General features: G+C 40.0%; 1 protein-coding gene across 2 annotated transcripts in view; it reads right to left on the reverse strand.

Moving 5' to 3' along the window:
* Nucleotides 1–5535: 5535 nt before the first annotated feature.
* PLA2G4F (phospholipase A2 group IVF) overlaps nucleotides 5536–24312 on the reverse strand; it is a 30382-nt gene continuing 11605 nt past the window's right edge. Inside the window, exons 8-21 of one of the 2 annotated variants that reach the window (XM_074235173.1) lie at nucleotides 23641–23708; nucleotides 21493–21597; nucleotides 20774–20811; nucleotides 20362–20497; nucleotides 18074–18210; nucleotides 17578–17800; nucleotides 15909–16023; nucleotides 15522–15659; nucleotides 14977–15081; nucleotides 14177–14371; nucleotides 12543–12709; nucleotides 8741–8927; nucleotides 7708–7959; nucleotides 5536–7608 (exon numbers count right to left, since the gene is read on the reverse strand). In XM_074235173.1, coding sequence (XP_074091274.1) covers nucleotides 7739–7959; nucleotides 8741–8927; nucleotides 12543–12709; nucleotides 14177–14371; nucleotides 14977–15081; nucleotides 15522–15659; nucleotides 15909–16023; nucleotides 17578–17800; nucleotides 18074–18210; nucleotides 20362–20497; nucleotides 20774–20811; nucleotides 21493–21597; nucleotides 23641–23708 — 1835 coding nt within the window. In that variant the 3' untranslated portion in view covers nucleotides 5536–7608; nucleotides 7708–7738. Of the gene's footprint in view, nucleotides 7609–7707; nucleotides 7960–8740; nucleotides 8928–12542; nucleotides 12710–14176; nucleotides 14372–14976; nucleotides 15082–15521; nucleotides 15660–15908; nucleotides 16024–17577; nucleotides 17801–18073; nucleotides 18211–20361; nucleotides 20498–20773; nucleotides 20812–21492; nucleotides 21598–23562; nucleotides 23709–24312 lie in introns of both variants that reach the window. The other variant, XM_074235172.1, reaches the window with a different exon arrangement.

The raw sequence follows: 24312 nt of genomic DNA on the forward strand, positions 1-24312 counted from the left end.
TGTGATTTTGGATGGCCTCCATGAAGGTGACCAAATGATATTATCAGGGGTCAGGGCAAAAAAAATTGTTTTGAGGGACTTGTTATAAGGGAGATTTACTGATTTGGGGACAAAAAAAACACAAGAAAGTTGTGAAGGGCATCTATGAAGAGGGCTTATTTTCTAATTCATCTTAATGTTAATCTTCATGATAATAATTGTATTATTTTTGGATGGAATTTTGGAAAATAAGTGCTAATTTTTGGGGGGGGGGTACTTCCTACCCTCAAGATGCTTTCAAAAGGGAGGCTGGAAGGCTTCTGATGTGAAATGTCTCCCCCTTGTGGTTAAAAAACGGCTTAGATAACTTTCTTTTGGGAAAGAAATACTGTACTAAATTCTAGGGTCTGATTTGTTTTAATGTTAAACTGATATTGATAATACATTTTAAACAATCTCACAAAGTCTTGGTGAAAGAGGAATATTTATATGTATTATATATATATATATTATATATGACTAAAAGTAAAATCTACTTAACATCTATAATTTGAAAATAAGAAAATCTATTAACAAGGTGCCTAGCATTTATAGCATAAATAAGAATTGCATTGGGGTTTTTAATGTATCAAATATATGAGATTGGATTTTTGGAGGATCTGAGTAAAGAAGCTTGGAAGACGAAATTGTAAAGGACAGTGAGATATTCATTTTGTTCTTGTTCTAAGGGAATGAGATATTTAATGTAAATTTAAAATGTATGCTTAATTTTAAAGAAGTCAAGAATGTGGACTTCTCTCAACTGTGGACAGTTGATGTATGTGGAGGTCTGTAAGAAAGACGGGGAAAAATCTTTGTCAGTTATGAGAGTTTATCAGTTTAGGAGAGAGGTGTTCCATTTTTGCAAAGATGTCTTAATAAAAGATCATTTTAATCACTCTGGACCAAATATTCATGATTTATTTATAAGAATGAAGAAATAACTTTAAAAAATGGAAAAATTCAATTAGAAATACATAGTAGCAAGGGGCAGCACCGGCCTTGGAATCAGGAGGATCCAAGTTCAAATCTGACAGAAGTGTGGCCTTTGAAGTCAGACTATATTGAGTTTGTTACCCCTAAGGCTCACACAAGGACCTGGCGGGGCTTCAATTACCATCACAGTCCAGTTGCTGCATCTTCCCTCTCTATTGATCAGCTAGTTGGAAGCTCCTGGTACAACCAAAATCTACCTTTCAGCTCAGTCCTGTGACAGTTTAAATCTTTCCCAATGAGAGAATTCTTTCTCTCTGAGAATATAAATCCCAGCATTCATAAGAGATTCAAATCTCCCCTTCCCTAATCCCTATACCTCATTCTTGGGAAAATCAGTTTTAATAATCACATCTGAAAACACAATTACACTAGATATTTTTGTGTATCCCATTTGAAATCAGAGGTTAGAATCTGCTCTAGAAGAAATCCCACAAGGTTGATATAGATTCTTAGGGTTGTCATAGGTCCACCCTATACCCTGAGTCATCTCTGGTCTCTCCAAGGTTCCTCAAACTGGCAAGGCAAAGTGGTCCCCTTGCTGTGGACTCTATTGGGTATGGCAAGGGATGGGATCCCTTGTCCTTGTCAGATAACCATCATTCATCAGTTCCATCATACCCATTACCAGTAAATACAATTTCAAACCAAGAAGTCATTAAAGGAAATCCATAGACTGAAGATTTCTTTAGCCTTTTAAATCTGTTAATTCTAAGACCTTGAAACTTGTCTTTAGCTAGAACTGAGAAGAGACTGGAAGTCACCACTAGGGGAAGACATTCCCAGAGTCAAAATCTACCTGTCCTTCAAGTCATAAAGGTGGATACTCAAGTTTGAAGGCTTCCCTTTCCTACACCTTGCTGCTCAATCCAATCTGCTCTTCCTTCACCCCTGTTCATCCCTGCCTCTTCTGGCTTATTTTCAGGCTAAACTATAGTACCAGCCTCCTCCCTGCCCTTGCTGATAAAGTTTATACCATGTTCCACCCATAAGTACTATCCTCTTCTTGCCATCCTAACCCCTTCATCCCCCTTCCCAGCTGGAAATATTTTCCCAATTATCAACCTCTTCATTAAATTGAGTCTTTTTCCCCCAGCTGTGCCAAGGACCTCTAATAAGGCCCATTTCCTAATTCATCCTTTAGATACGGGACATGATACTACTCCTGAATCTAATTTAAACATAATTGGGGCAAGATGATCAACTGTGAAGCACTTTTTTTTTCTCAGCAATGTTGTGACCCAAGAGAACTCTAAAGGACTTAAGATAATCCATCCCAAAGACAGAGCTGATGATGACTGAATAAGATTGAAACATAGTTTTAACTATTTTTCTCTAGGTTTCCTTTTTTTTGAGGGGAATTATGTTTACTTTTAACAACATGACTATTGTGTGATGTTTAAAATCTAGATAATGTTAATGTGATTTTCAAAATCAAAATGCAACCTTCATTTCATGAGTTTGATATATAGCTCTAGAGACAATTGTCTGCATTACAAAACTTAAGACACACAATTTGTTCTTGTTCAAAAATTTTATCTTTATTTCCAACTAACGTAGCAATCATATTTGTTATACTTTATATATCTCAATCTGTGGGCTGTTGGGGACATGCAGAGAGTATTCTATGTCCACATATCTGTGGATGCTTTGTTAATTACATCTAATAAGCTCAACCTGAGGCTGCTCCAAAGGAAATTTCCCCACAAGGGTGGAAGAAGGTAAGTGGAATATTCTCAATAAAACCATTTCAGAGTTGATATTCCTAGTGATGTCCTCTCAGGGTTAAGAAATATTTAAGAACAAACTATTATTCTTAAACTATTTCTAGAAGAAAGCCCCTTATATTTCAAATAGGAGGGTCACCTAACTTTTGATAAGACTAATTTTACTAGAAGGATAGTAGACTTTTTTCCCCATGAGAAAGACCTTGCATTCCAAATGAGACTTGTAATGTCACTTGTTTTCTCCATAAGGAACACTGAGGATAGTAAACTGTTCCTAGATCTTGCATTCCAAGACAAATTACATTACACTTCAATAAGATAGTTATAATCCTGAAGGCTATTTTTACTATTTGGATGGTGATATTTTATGAAAAAATTTCATTCTTTTCTTTGTTGCTGGAGTAGATTGTCGCAAGTAGAATGTAATTCTGAAGCCTAAACAATGAATCAACAGAGAGAATAGGGAGGAGGGGATCACTTTAGGCCATATAATCTTGCTTGACTGTCAATTTGGGGCAGCTCCTTGATCTTCACTACCTTTGTGAGACTTGGAGAGTTCCCTTTCCTCAAGAAAAGCCAAATATAAACTTTTTTTCCTTTTTGCTCAGAGGAGTGTCTCTCTATTTTTTTTAAAGTAGATTTTTTTTTAATCCCAAAGGTATCACTTCCCTTTTGCAGTTAGGGACATTAAGGCACAGAGAGGAAGGGTCTAAGAAATATTCATTAAGAACCAGACATCTCATTTGGTTGTCACAAGAAACTAGGTCATATTATCCTTCTCACTTTTTAGAGTTGAGAAAAGTGAGACACATGAAAGTTAAGAAACTTGCCCAGGGTCACAGAATTAGGAAGTGTCTGAGGCTAAATTTGAACTCAAATCTTATTCCAGTTGAACTCTAGATCCATTAGCACAACAAGCTGTAATGTGCTCCAGGTATAAGATCTGCCTTTCTGTTCTACAAGTTCTCCCCCAGTCCCTAATCTAAAAGGTGGGCCCTATGGGAGAAGCAGAAGAGGAACCAAGGTTGTGGAGTTAGAAGAATTAGAAAGGGCCTTTTAGGACATCTAGTCCAGGGGTTCTTTTTTTTTATTGAATTGATTTGCTTTTACATTGTAAACATTTACATTTCCCACATCATGGGAAATCTTGTAACAAAGTAAAACAGTTACTCATCTGAAAGTGCATGCAAACTTTCACATCTATAATAACTCCCCCGCCATTTAAAAGAATTACAAATTTGTTTTCTTTTCTTCCCACCTTCCACCCCATTGGGGAAAAATAAAAGAATCAAATTGTTTGTAACAAATATCATAGTAAAGCAAAACAAATTTCCTCAGTGACTCCATGCCAAAAAAAATAATGCCCCATTTTATACTGTAAATCCACCACCTTTCTATAATGGATAGCATACTTCTTTATTGGTCCTTTGGAATTATGAATGGTCAAAATTCTTAGAATTTTCAGAGTACTCTGTTTTTACAGCATTATTATTTCATAAACTATTCTCATTCTTCTCATTTTACTTTTATCAATTTGTAAAATTCCTCAAAATTGTTCATTTTTATAAAATTGTATAGTATAAATTTTTCTTCTGGTTGAATTTATTTTACCCTGTATCCATCAGTTCATACAGATCTTTTTTTTGTTTTTTTATTTTTATTAAAGGTATTATTGAGTTTTACAATTTTCCCCCATCTTACTTCCCTCCCCCCACCCCCCACGGAAAGCAATCTGTCAGTCTTTACTTTGTTTCCATTTTGTACTTTGATCCAAATTGAGTGTAATGAGAGAGAAATCATATCCTTAAGGAAGAGACAAAAAGTCTAAGAGATAACAAGATCCGACGATAAGATATCTGGTATTTTTTTCTAAATTAAAGGAAATGGTCCTTGAACTTTGTTCAAACTCCAAGCTCCTTATCTGGATACAGATGGCACTCTCCTTTGCAGACAGCCAAAAATTGTTCCCGATTGTTGCACTGATGGAATGAGCGAGTCTTTCAAGGTTGAACATCACCCCCATGTTGCTGTTAAGGTGTACAGTGTTTTTCTGGTTCTGCTCATCTCACTCAGCATCAGTTCATGCAAATCCCTCCAGGCTTCCCTGAAATCCCATCCCTCCTGGTTTCTAATAGAACAATAGTGTTCCATGACATACATATACCATAGTTTGCTAAGCCATTCCCCAACTGAAGGACATTTACTTGATTTCCAATTCTTTGCCACCACAAATAGGGCTGCTATAAATATTTTTGTACAAGTGATGTTTTTACCCTTTTTGATCAACTCTTCAAGGGTATGCTCATTTTTGTTGCCCTTTGGGCATAATTCCAAATTTCTCTCCAGAAAGGTTGGATGAGTTCACAGCTCCACCAATAGTGTAATACTGTCCCAGATTTCCCACAACCCTTCCAACAATGATCATTATCCTTTCTGGTCATATTGGCAGTCTTAGAGGTGTGAGGTGGTACTTCAGAGAAGCTTTAATTTGCATTTCTCTAATAATTAATGATTTAGAGCAATTTTTCATATGGCTATGGATTGCTTTGATCTCCTCATCTGTAAATTGCCTCTGCATATCCTTTGACCATTTGTCAATTGGGGAATGGATTTTTGTTTTAAAAATATGACTCAGTTCTCTGTATATTTTAGAAATGAGTCCTTTGTCAGAATCATTAGTTGTAAAGATTGTTTCCCAATTTACTACATTTCTTTTGATCTTGGTTACAGTGGTTTCATCTGTGCAAAAGCTTTTTAATTTAATGTAATCAAAATCATCTAGTTGGTTTTTGGTGATGTTCTCCAACTCTTCCTTAGTCATAAACTGCTCCCCTTTCCATAGATCTGACAGGTAAACTAGTCCTTGATCTTCTAATTTACTTATAGTATTGTTTCTTATGTCTATGTCCTGTAACCATTTGGATCTTATCTTGGTAAAGGGTGTTAGGTGTTGGTCTAATCTAAGTTTCTTCCATATTAACTTGTTGTGGTTTGCTTCCTTGGGGCCCACAGTGGCTACCACCCTCCCGGAGGGGAGCTGAGAATAAGTAGTCAAGCCACTACTGCCTTATGCCTGCAGCGCAAATTTTATTACTGCTTAGCTATTACATATATACTGTTAGGTCTTCCGGGGTAGAACAAAGAATAATGAGGTAATTGGGGGAATGAAAGTGGGGTGTACATGAAGCATCTTGCATTACAGGATAGGGGGTACATTAGGGAGGAGATGATAAGGAACAGCTGTGGCTAGTGCCCTTGGTCAGTGGAGTGGAATGTCCAGCTCCCAAGGACTCCAGCTCACCTTATGTCTCAGGGAGGCTTGCCAGCTCCTGAGATTGTCCAGGTGGAGGTTTACTTGGGAATGATTTGTGTCATGGTTGTTAGAATAGCCTGTGTACCCACATTAACTTCCAATTTTCTAGTCCAAGGGTTCTTAATCTAGGGTCTGTGAACATACTATAAAATTGCATTTCAATATTATTATCTTTTGTAACCCTATGTATTCAGTTTTATGCATTCAAAACATTATTTTGAGAATGAGGTCTGTAGGCTTTAATCAAGTGCCAGATGGGTCCATGACAAAAAAAGTTAAGAACCCCTAATCTTATCTAACCTTCTCATTTTACAAATAAGGAAAATGATCAGAGAGATTGTGACTTAAGTTTAGACAGCAGAGACATGGGGGGGGGGGGGTGGCAGGTGAGGCAGACCTGAGTCTCACCTTTGCTTGAGGGAAGGGTGGGGTACCCTTCAAAATCAGAGGTAAAACTCAGCTCTACCTCACCTGCTGCCCCTCTCACACATCCCTGTACACAAAGGTTAACAGAGTTAAGGTTTGAACCTAGACCTCAGATTCCAAATTCAGCACCTTCCTCACTGTAATAGACTGCTAATTTTGACCAGACTCCCAACTCCATCTTTCCTAAAGGTTCTGCTTGGTAAGAGCTAGAGAGGATTAACTAGTCCTGCCTAGTCATAATCAGCACCTAACTATTGCTGGCATAGTTTCCCCTTCCTTCCCCTTCTCTTCCTTGGCTGATCAGAACATGTCCCTTATATTTGACTTAAAAATCTACCAACCCTACTGGAGCTCTGAGATGTCCCTTTCCATTTGGTCTTATGTAGATCAGGGGAGATGAAGTACAGAGAAGGAGGACAGATTTGCTTAGCCACACAATATATTTGTGGGAAAGACAAGAACTGGAGAAGAGGGAGAGAGAGGCAAAGAGAGACAGAGACAGAGGCAGAGACAGAGGGAGTCCCCCAGTCCATTACATGCCTTTTCCTTTATAGCTTTGTCCATGACATCATAGATCAAAAGCTGGAAGAGTCTTCTAAAGGCAACCCCTGCACTGCAGAGATGAGGAATCCAAGACAAAGCAAATCAAGTGAATTGTCTTAAGGTCATTCAGGTAGTAAACATCATAGATAGAATTTGAACCTAGGCCTTCTGACTACAGTCAATATGTTTTCCATTGCAATTTATCTCAAGTTCTACTGGTTTGGAACCACAGAAAGCTTTTCAGATTTCTTATTTCTTCACAATGGAGACTTTGACTGTCCAGTAATCTTTTATGTGAAATTTGTGTGAAAATTAGCAGAAAATAAACAAAACCTCTCCAAACCCTTCTCTGTCAACCTACTACTCTGAACAAATGCATGCGGCAAGCATATGTATAAACATACACATGTGAACACAGACACACACACACACACAAACCTCACATTTATGCACAAACAAAACCATCTTCTATTTCCTAAAGTAATTTGAAAATCTCTACCAGTCCCAAGACTGACACATGGAAGGGACCACACTCCAACCAGGTCTCCAGGCTAAAGCAGCTTCAAACTTCTTGGGTTGTTTCTGGTCCTGGAGGAAGAGGAAGGGAATTATCTCCAGGTCCTGTCTCCTCCTCTCTTCCCCCCTTTCCCATCCTCAGCATTTGGCCCCTGGGGGCCAGTGACTCACCTCAGCAGCTCCCTGGAGTCCCCAGGGATCCTCATCTGCCAGCCTGCCTCTGTCTTCGTCTCTGCCTCCGCTGCAGGGCCTTGTGTAGAGCAGACTGAATAACCTGAACATTGTTCAAGACATTGTACCTGCTCAGTTCCACCAATCGGTCAAATTCTATTGGCAGGTAGGTGAAATCCATCATTCCATAGGTATGGTCCTGTATGGTAAAGTTTGCAAAGTCCTTCTCCTCTGATGTCTTTCGCTCCACACCTACAGTCAAAGGAGGTAGGCAAGGAAGAGACGGTGCAGAGTTGGAGGTTGGAGTGGAAGGTGAGGGATCTATACTTCCTATAAAATTCAGCTGCCTAGCATGTAAACTGCACCTTTCCCACTTAGAGAACCTGGGACTCTGATTTCCACATCTGGAAGAGTTGGTAGGTGCTTCCCCTACCCAACCCGGAACTCAACAAAGCCCCTGAGACCCAGGAGTGGTTGAGGAGGGGTAACCATGCTGAACTCATCAGAGATCTCTGTTTTGGCCTGCCTCTGTGTTTCTGGGGGGGGGGGGGGAGACTTGTGACCTAAGTTTGAATCTACTTCACAAAACACCCAAGCTAGTCATACCAAACCTGCTTCTTCTGAAAAATAGCACCTGCTTCCCAGGGTTGTTGAGGGGATGAAATAATGTGTGTAAGGCATTTGTATATATTAAAGTTCAATATAAATGCTAAATGTTTGATCAGTCGTTTCTGACTCTTCATAACCCCATCTGAGCTTTTCTTAGCAAAGATACTGGAGTGGTTTGGAACCATTTCCATTTCCTTCTCCAGCTCATTTGACAGATAAGGAAACAGGCAAACAGGGTTAAATGACTCACCCAGGGTTACATAGCTAGTGTTTGAGAGACATTTGAATTCAGGTCCTCTTGACTCCAATCCAGCACTGTCTGCCTCTGCTGTTTCCTACTTCTACTACAATTGTTATTATCATCATCCTCATCCTCATTTATTTTTTGATCCATATTCAGTTGTACAAGGCGTAACCATCTTACCTGGTGCCTGGTATTTTTGGAAAGTGCGGTTCACGAGGGGGAAGTGTAACACAATGGGAACATGGGGGTTCTCTGCATTTTCAAACAGGTAGCACTCTTGGGGTTCTGATATGTCCTCGGGTTTCAACTTTATCCGGGGAAAGGGAATGTCTCGTTCTTTGCAGTACTTCTCAGTCTGCTTCAGGACCTTGAACAGAGAAAAAAATAGCCTTCCCCCTGTCTCTCCGGAATCAAGCCCTCTCACATCCACAAATAAGATCTAAACTGCATCTCCTGTGAGAGAGGTTAGTGGTGGGAGTTGTGAGAAGGATAGTATGGTTCAGGGGAATAGAGCCCTGGCCTTGGGTCAAGAATGCCTGGATTCAAATTCATAACAGACATGTCCTAGCTGTGTGACCCTGGACAAATCACTTAGGTGTAATAATAGCCCTACTCCTCGCAGAAGAAGACATGCTTCCTTGTCAACCTATTGTTAACAGTTGGTTCCCTTCAGAAGTAAGGCCACATCTACAAATAAAGATGTGATGAACTTGTTATCAGTCTTTAGTATTGCTCTCTGCATATTCCAAAAGCATTTCTGTGGAGTTTTGACTGGTTTGCTAATGTTCTAAGAATGTCTATCAATCTCCATTTTTGGTGTAAAAGTGTTCAGTCTTTCAATGACTGTCTTGGGATAATGGACCCTATACTTTATTAATATTGTATAGATTTTTATTAAGGTACTTCCCAAATTTGTTAACTTTCATTTACAATTCTAAAAGTTTTCTGCTCAGTGCATCTTGCCAGGGGGAGACCAACCTAAGTGTAGACATTGTCTTCTTCCAGAGGTTCGCTTAACCTCTGAATTCAAGCTTAAAACTATGAAGGAAATGGAATCCTGTAAGGATTTATTGACATTCTTAGGTCAAAGTTGAAAGGCAAGAACATGTATAAAGTAATACTTATACATTAGCTTTAATGCATGCTTTTGGCATTGTAAATGAAAGCACATTTCAGTCTGAATTCAAACTCTAGAGACAATATGTTTTATCATCAGTCCTCTGGGATTGTCTTAGATAATTATATTTCTGAGAACAATAGTCATTCACAATTCATCTAGCAGTATTGCTGTTATTGTGTACAACATTCTCCTGGGTCTGTTCACCCTCACTAGATATCAGTTCATTTAAGTCTATTCGGGCTTTTATGAATTCATCTTTTCATTTCTTATGGCACAATAGTATTCCATTATAATCATATACTACAGCTTATTTAGCCATTCAGTTTGAAAGGCATCCCTCTGATTTCCAATTCTTAGTATGGTAGCATTTTTAAAAAGAGAATAGTTTCTGAATACTCCAGCTCTAATTCTCACTGTACTTGGATCTATTTCATATATTTATGGTAGATGGATAAGCCATGAATACAGAACTGGATCAAAGGCCTTATGAAAATCAACAAAGAAAGCTATATAGTATGGTTCTTTTAGGTGACTTGTTTAATAATTGTTGATGGTGTTCAATTATGTACAACATCTTTGTGATTCCATTTGGACACTGGATACTTGAGTAGCTTGCCATTTCCTTTTCCACATGAGGAAACTGAGGCAAATGGGATAAAATGACTTGCTCAGGGTCACACAGCTGGTACGAGTGTCTGAGGCTAGATGAAGATGGGTCTTCTTTACTCCAGGCCTGGCACTCTATCTGCTATACCACCTGGTTACCCTTGTTTAATAATGACTAAATCAATACTAAGTTGCAATTTACACCCTTGAGACTCGGGGGCACACTCCTTTTCTCCACAAACAAGATATTGCTTTCTTATATCTGGGCATCATGTACATTGTTACACGTCAAAGAGTTCAACACAATGCCAAAAGCAATTTGGATGAAACAAAATTCCTGTCATTGCTGTCATTCCTGTCAATGTACTAAACCCAATAAAAGTTATGTGAAACATGGCTGTGTCATTATATTGTACATGTGTGGTGTTATGCTTTATAAAAATGACACCAATGTCCTATATTTGGGAGGGTCACTGCTGTTCTTACCCTTTAGTGTCAATATGTAATGTGTGACAGCTACATGACTCAGTGGATAGTGTACTCAATTAGTCAGGAGGATCTGAGTTCAAATCCAGCCTCAGACACTAGTTGTGTGACCCTGGGCAAGTCACTCAATCCCTTTTGTCTCAGTTCTACATCTGTAAAATGAGCTGGAGAAGCAAATCGAAAATCACTTCAATCTCTTTGCCAAGAAAACCTCAAATAGGGTCAACACAGAGCCAGATTCAACTAAACAACAAAAGAAAGATAGGCTCCAGGCTTACATCAGAGAGAAAAGTGATCAAGTGTCTTATAAATACTTTGTGCCACTGTGAAGTGTTTCAGACTATTATGAATTTTGTCTGGTACCATCACTTGTCTGATCCCAGAACATTCCAATTCTACAGTGATGTTAAATCTACTACCACCCTTCAGGTGGATTCTGCTGTTCTTTACATTAATGTCGCATGGGTTTTCTGTTTATTTCTTATTTGATCCAAATACCTTTTGCTATTGTATTGGACTTGCCACAATGTGGTCCAAGTGGTCTCTACAGAGGAGACTCTGTACCTAAGGTGGGGAAGGATATCTCAGGACTGGTGGTGAAGACTAGGGTGGGAGAGGAGGGATGGGGGATGAGGACATTTTATTTGGAGGGCTGTCACACAAAAGATGAATTAGAATTTTCCTGCTTGGCCAGAAAGTTGAAGTAGGAGCAATGAGTTGGAACTGTAAAGAGCTAGATTTCATTTTGATATAAGGATAATATTCTTAATGGTTATGGCCATCCCAAAGTGGAAGGTAATAGGTCCCCAGAAGGCAATGGGTCCCAGTCCACTGACATCTTTAAACAAAAGCTGGATACCTTGTGGAGAGCTTTGTGGGTCAGTTGTTGACTATACTGGATGTCTTCTAAGTTTCTTTCCCCTCAGGATGGTACCCTGTCCAAGCTCCTCTTCTATGAATGATGGCATTGAGTGAAGGATCTTTACAATAGCTGGCATTTATATAGCAATTTGAAATTTCCTAAGCATTTACACAGGGTGTCCCCCAAAGCTATTACAGTTTAAACCTTGTATTATCTTATTTGATCCTTACAATAATCTTGAGAGGTAAGGGCTATTATTATTATTATTCCCATTTTAGAGATGAGAAAGCTGAGGTAAAGAGAGGTTAGGTGACTTGCCCAGAGATCCAGGATTTGAACTCAGAGCTTCCTGACTTCAAGCCTATCACTCATTACACTGCCTAGCTTGTGAAATACGAGGAGGGTCAAAAGGGCTGATCACTAACCTTGTCACCACTATGAAGGAAAACTGATTCTAAACAGAGCTGGGATCTCTACAAGTAAAGGATCTTATGCTGAGCCTGAATGAAATATCCCATACTACTCTCTCCCTCCTCCAATTCTTATCTCCAACTTCCTTCTCCTCCCCCCATTTCCTCCTGTCATCCTTAAAACTAGCTCAGTAACTCCTCACCCCAAACCTCACTCTCTTCAGTCAAATAATAGCATGTTATTGAGAGTTTTCAATGTGTTGACCACAATCTGGGAAAAGCTATTCAAGAATCACACTCACTTCAGAGGTAGAGCACCATCATCAACTCATTCAACATGGCATTCTCAGGAAATGCACCAATTCATAAGCATCCTCATAAGAAACCAACATCTCTAGGGAAGGGTAAGGGGACTCTCAAAATGAGGCAAGTCTGCCTCAAGCCATACAAGCTCCCCCCACACACAAACACAGACACACACACACCCTCAAGTCCTACCTGGAATGGGTTTTCCAAGGAGTAGTCAAAGGATAAGATGACATCTACATCTCTCTGAGGCTGTAGCACCAGTGGGAATGGAGAGTTGATGGCAAAGCCTCCATCTACCAGGTAGAGGCACTTCTTCATGGGTGTTAGCCTATTGGGAGAAGCATCTGGGTGGCTTACTGGAAGGGGGAGGGGTAAAGGAAAGAAGGAAAAAAGGAAGGAAAGAAGGGTGGAGGAAAGGAGGGAAGAAAGGAAGGAAAGATGGAAGAAAGGGAGGGAAGGAAGGGGAGGAGGGAAGGAAGGAAGGAACAGAAGGAGGGAAGGGAAAGGGAGGGGAGAGGAAAAAAGGAAGGAAGGATTTATTAAATATCTACTATGTGCCAGGTCTTTGCTAAATATTTTTGAGAACACTGGTTAGCTAAGCAGTACAGTGGATTGAGGGTCAGAATATGGAGTTGGAAGACCTGAGCTTAAATTGGGTCTCAGACCCTTTGATCCAGCAATACCACTACTGGGTCTATACCCTGAAGAGACTATGAAACAGGGTAAAAACATCACCTGTACAAAAATATTCATAGCAGCCCTGTTTGTGATGGCAAAAGAATTGGAACTTCAATGAATGTCTTTCAATTGGGGAATGGCTTAACAAATTGGTATATGTATGTTATGGAACACTATTGTTCTATTAGAAACCAGAAGGCATGGGAATTCAGGGAAGCCTGGAGGGATTTGCATGAACTGATGCTGAGTGAGATGAGCAGAACCAGAAAAACATTGTACACCCTAACAGCAACATGGGGGTGATGATCAACCTTCATGGAATTGCTCATTCCATCAGTGCAACAATCAGGGACAATTTGGGGCTGTCTGCGATGGAGATCACCATCTGTATCCAGAGAAAGAACTGTGGAGTTTGAACAAAGATCAAAGACTATAACCTTCAATAAAAAAAATATATCTTATTATGTAATTTGACTATCTCTTATACTTTATTATTCTTCCTTAAAGATATGATTTCTCTCTCATCACATTCAGCTTAGATCAATGTATACCATGGAAACAATATAAAGACTAACAGACTGCCTTCTGTCGGGGGTGGTAGGGAGAGAAGCAAGATTAGGAGGAAAATTGTAAAATTCAAAATAAAAAAAGTCTTTCTTTTAATTGAAAAAAATTGTGTCTCAAGACACTTCCTAGCAGAATGTGACCCTGGGTCAGTTTCCTTACCACTAAAGGGGATCCTGGAATCAAAGCACTTTCCTTGGGATTGTAATGAGACAACATTTAAAAAAAGTTTTGCAAAGCTTAAGGCACTTTTATAAATCTGTTTGATATGTCTACCTATCTTCTTCCTCTTCCCACACTCAGAACTCATCTAGACTATCATGCAATAGATGTATACAAGGCTTGAGGCACCGATCTGAACTCACAGTCTCTCCCTTCTTTCCCTCTTCCCTTCTACCCTCTCCCAGAATCCCTGCTAACTATTAGAGAAAGGAATGGTGCCACTACCACTACCCCCCCATGCACCTGAGATGAGACATTTAATTGGATATCACCTTCCCCATGATCTCTTTTTCCTTACTCTGGACTGACACAAAGAGGAGGAAGGCTGACTGAGCATCAGTGTCTTCAAGGGAAGTCACCTTTCCAAGCTAAAAACTCCTTGCTCTCTGTGTAGTGTTCATGCAAGCAGAGTCCTTGAAGAAAATTGAAGTTTTCTCCACAGGTGAAGCGGAAGGTGAAGATATCTGTAATGATCTGGGCAAAAATGCCTTGTGGGATAAAGAGCTGTGTCTTTAATTGGGCTGGGCTAAGCAGCTGCTGGGTCTCATAGTCATCTGAGGAGAGAGGATGATGATGAGGATGGGGCAGAATTAGAAGATGGGAAATATACTCACAATAACTATCATTACTATATTTAATATTTATCAGACACTGCAAGCATTTTACAATTATCCTAACCACAACCCTGGGAGGTGGGGGCTCGGATGTTTCCCATTTTTCAGTTAAGGAAACTGAGGCAAATGTGTCCAGGCACACTGTGACAAGTACTTTATAAATATCTCATTTGATCCTCACATCAACCTTTGGAGGTAGGTGCTATTATTCCCATTTTACAGATGATCAAAAGGAGGCAAATAGAAATTGCCCAAGGTCACACAGCTAGTAAGCAGTTAAGATTTAAACTTGAGTCTTCCTGATTCCAGGCCCAGAGCTCTGTCTACTGGAGTAATAGCAATAGGGAGGATAGAAAGTAGGTAAGAGATGGAGATGGAAGGTGTTAAAAGTTCTCCTGGTATTAAAAGTTCACCCAAATTCAGTCCAATATTTAGATTTTTTAGACTCTCTCTTGCCCCCACCAGGAATAGGAACCAGACAGGTTGCTGATCAATCCCATCCTTGCCCTCCCCTTTTTCCTCTCTCCCCCAATCCCAATTCCCACCTTTTACATTAATGTCATTCTTAGATTCCAAGAACCTGATCCCGGAGCCAATTGTCTTCTGGAATATATCATCCAGGTTAATAGCAAAAGCACTTCCCCACATACCTGCAGAGTGGGAGGTTTAGGTGAGAAGGGAGAAGATGGTGTCAGGGTACTTCGTATCTAACTCCAGAGCTCAAGCCACAACTCACTCCTTTCTCCACTCTTCTGACTATACTTACCCAGCATTCCTACCCTGCACATGCATATCCCTTGGCTGAGCTATCTAAATACATGGCCCTAACAACACTCCTGAATACTGCCAGCCCAAACTGGATTCAGATGTAATTGGGAAAGAATTAACAAAATCATAAATAAAAAATAGATCACATTACATTTTAAAAAGAAATAAATACGTTGGTTAGCAAGGATCCTTACATACTGTTTAGTGTCTCCTGATTCTATTCGAGTTTGACAGCACTGCCCTGTGATACAGTGGGTATAGTATTTTGATCTGTCCCCTCTTCATCCAGTTCTTCTCCCCACACCTCTGGCACTGAACTTACCCTGTAAGTAGCAGATACGGGGCTCTGGCCAAGACTTAAGCAGTCGCCCCATGAAGAATTCAGAGCCAAATAATTCTGTGGGGACAAATGCCCCATATTTGGGGAAACCAACCTCATAGGGAGTGAACTCACACCACTCTGAAAAGGATGGGAAGGAATGTTACTCAAAGAACTTGCACATGAAAGGGGCCCTGCCTCTCACCTCCATCCCTTGTATTCAAAAGGGGGAATGGATCTCTCCTCAACCCTCCCCCAGCCCCTTTTTATGGCTCCCCCACCCAACATTCTATCACCTTTCTATTAGACCTTTCCCAGTAATAATTCCCTCCATTCTCTATAGGGACTATTCCCGCCCCAACTTCTACCACCCTTCCCAATCCAGAAAACCTGCAAAATCTTGGCTAGACACATTCTTGTGGACATTGATGCCTGCATAGATGGGGTAGGGATTCTGACCCTGATCAACTGCTGCCTGCTGGTCAGACAACTTAGTTGGATTTTCCTGGAAAAGACAAAAGAAAGGGGTTTACTGTTCTAGGCAAAAAGATTGGAAGCTCTTGGAGTCAGGAGTACCTGGGTTCAAATCCGACCTCAGACACTTAATAATTAGCTAGCCGTGTGGCCTTGGGCAAGCCACTTAACCCCATTGCCTTAAAAAATCTAAAAAAAAAAAATTTGGAAGGATCCTCCAATTTTCAAATTTGGTTGTTTCTGTCTCATTCCCCCACCCTCAACCATTCTTAATTATTTTGCATGGCAAAAGTGACTTAAGTGACTTGCCCAAGGCCACACAGCTAGGTAATAAGTGTCTGAGGTCAGATTTGTACTCAGGTACTCCTGACTCCAGGGCTGGTGCTTGCGCCACTTAGCCACCCCCCCCCAACCATTCTTTTGCCATCTTTGTAGCCTTGAGGTTCACATGCTCCCAGGATATTTCAAGACAGATTACTGACTTCTTATAACCAGTGGCTATGATGTTTACCCTCAATTTTATTGATTTGGATTTTCAAAGTCAGCTTTCCAAAGGCTTTTATTTCCTTCTACACACCAAAGTGACAAAGGTCTTTTGCCAGGCACCTTGGTATCTTGGATTATGGAAGCATAAATTATATTCTGAGGTTCTCTCAAATATACCACTCTGAGGCCTATGCTAAAAAAAAAGATTAAAAAGGCTCTATATTTATAAGTTTTCTCTATAGTGACAAAAAGGAATTCCTGAACAAATTATGGTATCAGAATGTGATTAAATACTGCTATGCTATAAGAAATGATAAAAGGGAAAGTCTCAGAGAAACTTAGTAAGAAATTTGAATGAACTGGTACAAAGTAAGAAGAATAAGAAAAACACTTTATAGAACAACAACTCTAAAGACAAATACAGGCATCCCCCTTCCCCATAGTGGTTTCAATATTTCACAAGTTGGCATAAGAAATAAAATGGGAAGTTGGGGGGAGTTTTGCAGAAGCCAGAAATGACATGTAAGGCAGACAACAGAGAAAAAGTTTTTTCAGAAATGTATAATATATATATATATGTATGTATATATATAAAATTATATAACATCAACCCAAATTTTACAATAAAGTACTGTAAACACCCATAAAAGAAAAAGAAAAAAATTCAAACTACTCATAGAGGGCTAAAAAATTTTATATAGATTTTCCAGATTGGGGGAGGCACCATGCCCCTACCCCCTGAGATGTGTAAGAGATTACTTAAATTACTCTGATCAATGCAATCACCAAACATGCAAACCACCTCCTAGCAAGTGATTGACTCTAGGTTCAAGATGAGGCACCCATATTTAGGGTCATGGTCAATGCCATAATTCGGTTTTTATATCTATATTCGTTATAAGGATTTTACTTGGTTTGGGGGGGATAGGGGTGAAGGGGGAAAAGATAAAAGGAAAAATACTTGTTGATTTAAAATTTAAATTTTTTAAAGTAATTTTTTTGGAAAAGGAAGTCAAGACACAAAGGGAAGCAGGAAGTCCCCTTAACTGCTGAGAGGAGAATCTATCTTCTCCCCCTTTCCCCCCAGTCTTTATCTTACCTCCTGATGTAGGAAATGCTCAATAAGGAGACCCCAAAGGTCAATGAGAGACACATGGAGACTGCTCTTCTCCCGGGCCAGTAGCTGCTGGCCATAATAGTGCAACTGGTCAGATGAGAAGGCTCCTGTTTTGCTGCTGCACACAAAACTTCTTGCTCTCTTCGTTGGGCCATCTAGTGATGTCAGGGACCAAGCAGGGTTTTTGTAGATGGTGGAAATGCACCTGGGGGAACAGGGAGTTTCCTCACTACAGGTCTGAGATGGTGACCCAGGGAGGAGGGGGAAAAGGTGGGTAATCTAGCCCAAGACATCAGAGGTCACTGCCACCTCACTTGTATTCTGTCTGAACCCAGTCATACGGCAGGAACCTGAGCTCATGTATGGGAGCTCTTGGGCACTGAGACTATTTCGACCTCATGGGTACCAGACTCTGAGACCAGGGTGGCTCCCAAGCTCAAGGAGCCAGAACCCTGTGGTCTTCTTGTCTGTCACCTACCAGGTAGAACCCGAGATCCCACTCAGGTAAGTCACAGTATCCAGGAAACCCAGCTCCTGTAGCCCAGCCAGGCTGCCATACAGGGATGTCATGGCTCTGGTCCCACCCCCAGAGCCCAGCACAGCCACCACTGGGACCTGAAGATAAGAGAGAAATCAATCTACAAATTAAAGAACTGTCTCTTGTCCCTTTTTGTTTCCCCAGGGCTCAGCATGGTGTCTGGCACCAAATTAAGGAAAGTTCCTACCCTTGAGGAGTTTACATTCTAATGAAGGAGACTAAATTGCACAAAATACACAAAATAAATTTAGACAGTTTTGGGAGGAAAACAATAATAGTTGGGGGGTAGAAGGAGTCTCATGTCATAAGATGGTGCTTGAACTGAATTCTGAAGGAAATAAGAAAATTCAAGAGGCAAAGATAAAGAGGGAGATAGCACTGGGGACCACCAATGCAAGACACAGAGATGAGAGATGGAATATGTGTAAATAGGGTAGAGATGAGACCAAATCCAAAACAGCTGAGGAAACACAGAAATCCAAAGATTCTCCCTTACTCCCTTCTACCCACTGAGAAAATTCAGTTAGGCCCAAAGCAATAAATCACAAACCCCCACACCACAAAGACACTAAAACTGCTTATAAGGAATTTATGATTTGACACACAATGCCCTAGGACATTGTTCTGCAAGTCCCCAAGCCTCAATTATGGAACCCAATATTAATCCATGTCAAGGTGTTTATTTTGAAAGGAGGGGTGGGGCCATGCAAATTTATTTTAAACCACCTTATGTTGAATTTACAACAAGAATTTATCCTCCAAATATTTATAGTAATGGCAGTATTCACATTGATATGCTAGGATCTCAGCCATGTCCTGTTGTAAACCCAGAAGGATACTATATGATGCTACCTTAAAGCCAGATTTTGTTATTGCATTATTTTGCTATTAACTGTTCAGTTGTGTCTGACTTTTTGTCATTTGATTTGAGGTTTTCTTGGCAAAGATATTGGAATGGTTTGCCATTTCCTTCTTCAGACCATTTTGTCTTATTTTGCCAGCCTTATTACAGCTTTTTTTTTAGGTTTCTGCAAGGCAAACAAGGTGAAGTGACTTGCCCAGGGTCACACAGCTGAGGCCAGATTTGATGAAGTCTTTGAAGATGAATCTTCCTGACTTCAGACTGAACACACTATTCATATGGATTCTACCAAACCAAGCTCCACATTCACAACCAGTGATATGCTTAGGTCCCCTGAATTTAGTCAGATTGAGGCAGATTTTGAGAACAGATCTAGTACTAGCTTGCTGAAGGCACTGAAGTCAGTGTTATCATTTTGTGACTATGATCACCAAGACTTTAATAAAGCAAGACAGATTCTGAGTATCTTGGTTTTTATCTTTGGTTTGGATCTCTTTGACTAAGATTTGAGTGATCTAAGTCACATACTCTTAAAAAAACTCATTTTAATAGAGCTCATCTCCCATTGGATCATCCAATCAGAGCTGATTGCCCCTCCCCTTAAGAACACTTATTCTTTGAAGACTACATGAACTATGAGCACCTCCCTCCTCATCCCACCCACATGATGGTCTATGTTCAAAGAGACATAGTCAAATGACCATCCTTTTATTAATAACATGCTGACCTTATTAATAAAATGATTAAATTATCCAGAAACTATGGCTCTCAAACCTTTTTAATTATCACAATTAAGAACTTAAAATGTAACCCAAAAAATTTAATTTAAAAAAAAGAATAAAAACATTTAGAGAGAACAAGTGCCAAAGATTCAATTTTTTTTTAAATGGAGCATCTTTAATTTAGACAAGAGGTTAAAATCATTCCTCGCTATTCAAACATAGTTCAAAGATTACATCTAGTGAGGGGAATAGATGCTAGGCTGTCTCTTATCAAAAGAAATCCCATTACTGTATCAGAAATCCCATTACTAGTGATTGATGGTACATTACTGTACAACCTTATTTAAGTCTTTCATGAGTAGAGATTTTAAGATCATAATATACTTTCCAACTGTAGGCATTTTCAGGATATCCCCTGAATATCCCCCTATCCTCCACTTTCTCCCTTGACTTAGTTCAAGTTCCAACTCAAATCCCATCTTCTGTAAAAAAGCTTTTCTAAATCTCTTCAATGCAAATGTCTTCCTTCTGTTGATTACTTCCACTTATTAAGTATATAATTGTATATACTTGTCTGTATGCTGACCTAAGGCACCAGGGATCAAGGACAAGGCAGTCACCCCCAGATTCCACAGCTACCTTACCTCATCATTCTGGGGAGCTTCATCCAATTTTAGCACCTTTTGTAGAGCCTTCGATACCACCTGTTTCCTTTTGTCCAGGAACATCTGCTCCTTTTCACAAAGGTCAAAACCAAGGCGAAGATCAAGGTCCCTGGAGCTGCCCTCACCGGAGAAGATAGGAATGCATACAGAGCAAGGGAGGGCAAAGTGAGGCCCCTCCTAGCCCAGAGGACCCTCCCTCAACTTTAGTGGCTCCAGTCTAGGCTAAGATCTGTTGTTTCCCATAAACTCAGTAGAGGGAGGGAGGGAGGAAATAGCAAAGGGAATAGGATATTTGATGGAGGCAGGAGTTTTCAGAGGGATGGCCCAGTTTGCTCTTTGGGGACTCAACCCTGCATTAGCAGTTGCCCGTCTTCTACAGAGTTCACCTCACCTTTCTTCTGCCTTGAGAGTCAAAGTTAGCGCATGTTCCTGAAACAGAAAACAGATCTGATCTTCATCAGTAGGCTCACATTCACATATCCATCTCCACAACTACTGCAATCGACACTCCTCTCCCAGCAAGCCCAGCCCTCAAAGTCAGAACTCATTTCTAGAGTAACCCTTGGGTCATAGATTTGGGGTTAAAGGCAGCCAGATAGAATCATGGAGGAAACACTAGTCCAAATTCTGCCTCAGACATTTACCTTCTTTTTTGACTCTTAACCTCTCAGCCTCAGTTTCTTCATCTGTCAAATGGGGATAATACCTCCCAGGATTATTGTGAGGACAAAATGAGATGTAAAATACTTTGGATGTCATAAAAGTGCTAAAATGCTAGCTATTAGTTGGAAAGGATTTTAGAGAAGTTTTCTTAATTTTACAAATTAAGAACTAATTCTAGAGAAGTTAAGTGACTTGCCCAGGGTCGCACAGCACAGATTAGGAAGTAGGATTAGAAGCCAAATCCTCTGGGTCCTCTGGGCTGTCATATACCACATCTTCCTTCTACCTGCCTTTACAGTTAGCATTGACCAGGCAAGATGATGATTCTAAGAACTATTTCTCATCCTCCTAAGCCCCCAGGCTCCATTTTATAATTCAGGGGACATACAGAAATAATGAGATTTGCAGAATCTGGGGCACCTGGGACCTCAGATGTTAGAATTTTACCTCTCCCACAGCTACTACATGCTGCACTTCCTGGTCCAAGGGCAATGAGGAAAGAGGTATCTCCTCTCTACACAGTATCCTGGTTGGGATCTCCAGTTCAGGAACCTAGAGCAAAAGAAAACAACCATGCAAAATGGATTAGGACAGGAGAGAGGCTGAAGACAGACTAAAATCCCCAAGAAAAGATTACCCCAGATTGGAAGCTCTTAGGTAATGCAGTTTTTGTTTGGTTGAGTTTTTTGGTCTAGACCTATGGTTTCATTGGTATGGACACCTGATAAACTCATAAATTCCCCCCAGTCCTCCCTTCTTTCAAACCTTCCTTTTACTATATCAAGGACACCAGCATCTCCCAGTCACCCAGCTGTCTTACTTGACTCTTACTCTTACTCACCACTATGCCCCATAGTCAATCTATTGCCAAGGTCTGTTTATTTTACCTTAACATCTCTCCCATGTGAGTCATTCTCCTCTGATATTACACCCCATTATCTCCCTTCAGAACTATTGCAGTAGCTGGTTGGTAGGTCTCCTCCCTTCTTTCTAACCCCCACTCAGCTGTCAAAGTGATCTATCCAAAGTATAAAACTGACATGTAAAAATACCCCCCCATTCAATAAATTCTTTACCTCTGGGATCAAATAAAAAAATCTTCTGTTTGGCATTCAAAACCCTTTCTTTTAATCTGATCTCTACTTATTTTGCCAGCCTTCTTACACCTTTTCTAACTCCAAGGACTTTGTGATCCAGTAGCAATGACTTTCTTTCTGTTCTTCAAACAAGAAATTATCTCCTATCTATGTATTTTCATTAGTCATCCATCATGCCTGGAATTCTCTTCCCCCCTTATCTCTGTCTCCTGGCTTTCTTCCAGTCCCAGCTAAAATCCCACCTGCTACCAGCAGCTTTTCCCAATGTCTCTTAATTCTAGCACCTTCCTCTGTTGTCTCAAATTCATCCTTATATTATATATATATATATATATATATATCATTTGTACAAAGTTGTCTCCTCCATTATACTGTTCCTAGACAACAATTTTTTTTCTCTTTCTTTGTATCTCTAAACTTAACACAGTACCTACTCCAGAGTAGGCATTTAATAAATGCTTGTTCACTAATGGAGGAACAAACTCCTATGCATGCAGCTTAGTAACTCTTCTTGGGTCAAAGATGCTTAACCAATTTCATGTCAGACTATTCTTCTGGCAGGCTGGACTCCCAACCTCATGAGGGAAATGATTATTAATAATCAATGAGTAGAAGAAATGCAGAGTCCTCCCCCCTTTATCTATAGTCATTTCAAAGTTCATTGACTTTGAAGGACATTGAATTAATTCTCTTAAATCTTGGACAGACCTTACCCAACCTTAGAAGGAATCTCTAAAGTGAATTTCACTCAATCAAGCTCTAGATAGATCAATCAAGATCTATATAGAGATAGATCTTTTTGTCTTCTCAAGGCTAGGGGTAGTCTGGGTATAGGGATAGTCTCTGTCCTAGAGTGATATCATGTCACTCTCAGTCCCTCATTGGAGTAAGCTCACTTCTCTTTGTAAAGTCCACCTCTCATTAATTGTTAACCATTCAGAGTCGACTGCCACCCTCAGGAATACCTATCTTCCAAGCACATATAGACCATAAGCTTGATACCATGATTATCTTTGGCATTTGAAAATGCCACTGATATTTTATTTGAAATGTTAATGTTAATAAATTGATTAATTACCCTGAAATTATTTCTCAAACTTTTTAAATGCTACAGCCTTCTGGTCTATGATACTTCTACTACCATTAATAACTCCATTCACATGGAATACCTAATGTTTTTCTGCATCTCTATCTTGTTCTAGCTGGACAGTAAGCAGTAACCACACATCTCCTTTACCCTGCCCTCACCACCGTCTCCAGAGCCTAGTACATAGCAAATACTCAAATATTTGATGATTCTTCCCTCCCTCAAAAAATTTATAGAGTTTGCCATCTTGAATTGTTAAATATGATAAAGATATTAATCAATATAGGGAAATAGAGGTACACAGGATCAACAAAAGTCAAAGGCCTCCCTCACCTGCTGCAAAACTATGTTCAGTTTGGATTGCAAGATAGGGTTCACGTGAAAGACGAAGGTGTTTGTAGAATCCTTAACTGGATACTTGGGAAAGGACTGTGGTTTCTCATAGGCCCCAGGTACTGACACTTTTATCAGCCTGTTTCCTGAAATCAAGGAGAAAAGGTTAAGGGGTTACCAAAGACACCAAGTGACCCATAGCTAACTCCTGTTCCCTGGCCTTATACTCTGGGGTAATAGCAATTCCCCTTTCTCTATCATTCCTACTACATGGCCAGGGATGGAATACTAGTAAGTGACCCAGGAATCTACAGAGAATTAGAATGATGTAAGGGGAAGGCAATATATGGCAGAAAAATTTAAATGGGGGTAGAATAGGGAGGTAGAGATAGTTATAGCATCATAGATTTAGAGCTGGCAGGGATCATGGTGGCTGAGGTCAATCCCTTCATTCTATCAATAAAGAAACTGCAGTTGAGATTAGATGACTTAAAGGTCTTTTAAAAAAATTTTCAATTGAAATATTTAATTTTTCCAATTACTTGCAAAAATAGCTTTTCAGCATTTATCCATTCACAAATTATGAGTTCTGCATTTTTCTACTACCCTCCCTTCCCTCTCTCTTCCCCATGGCAACCAACAGTAAAACCTAGATCTTCCTGACTCCAAGTTGAGTGCTCTCTCCAGTAGGTCATGCAGAGTCTCTAATGGCTATGGTTAGGGAGAAAGAAAGCTTTCCACTCTCTTCTT

The sequence above is a fragment of the Macrotis lagotis genome, chromosome 4 (genome assembly GCF_037893015.1).
Source record: "Macrotis lagotis isolate mMagLag1 chromosome 4, bilby.v1.9.chrom.fasta, whole genome shotgun sequence".
Lineage (NCBI taxonomy): Eukaryota > Metazoa > Chordata > Mammalia > Peramelemorphia > Peramelidae > Macrotis > Macrotis lagotis.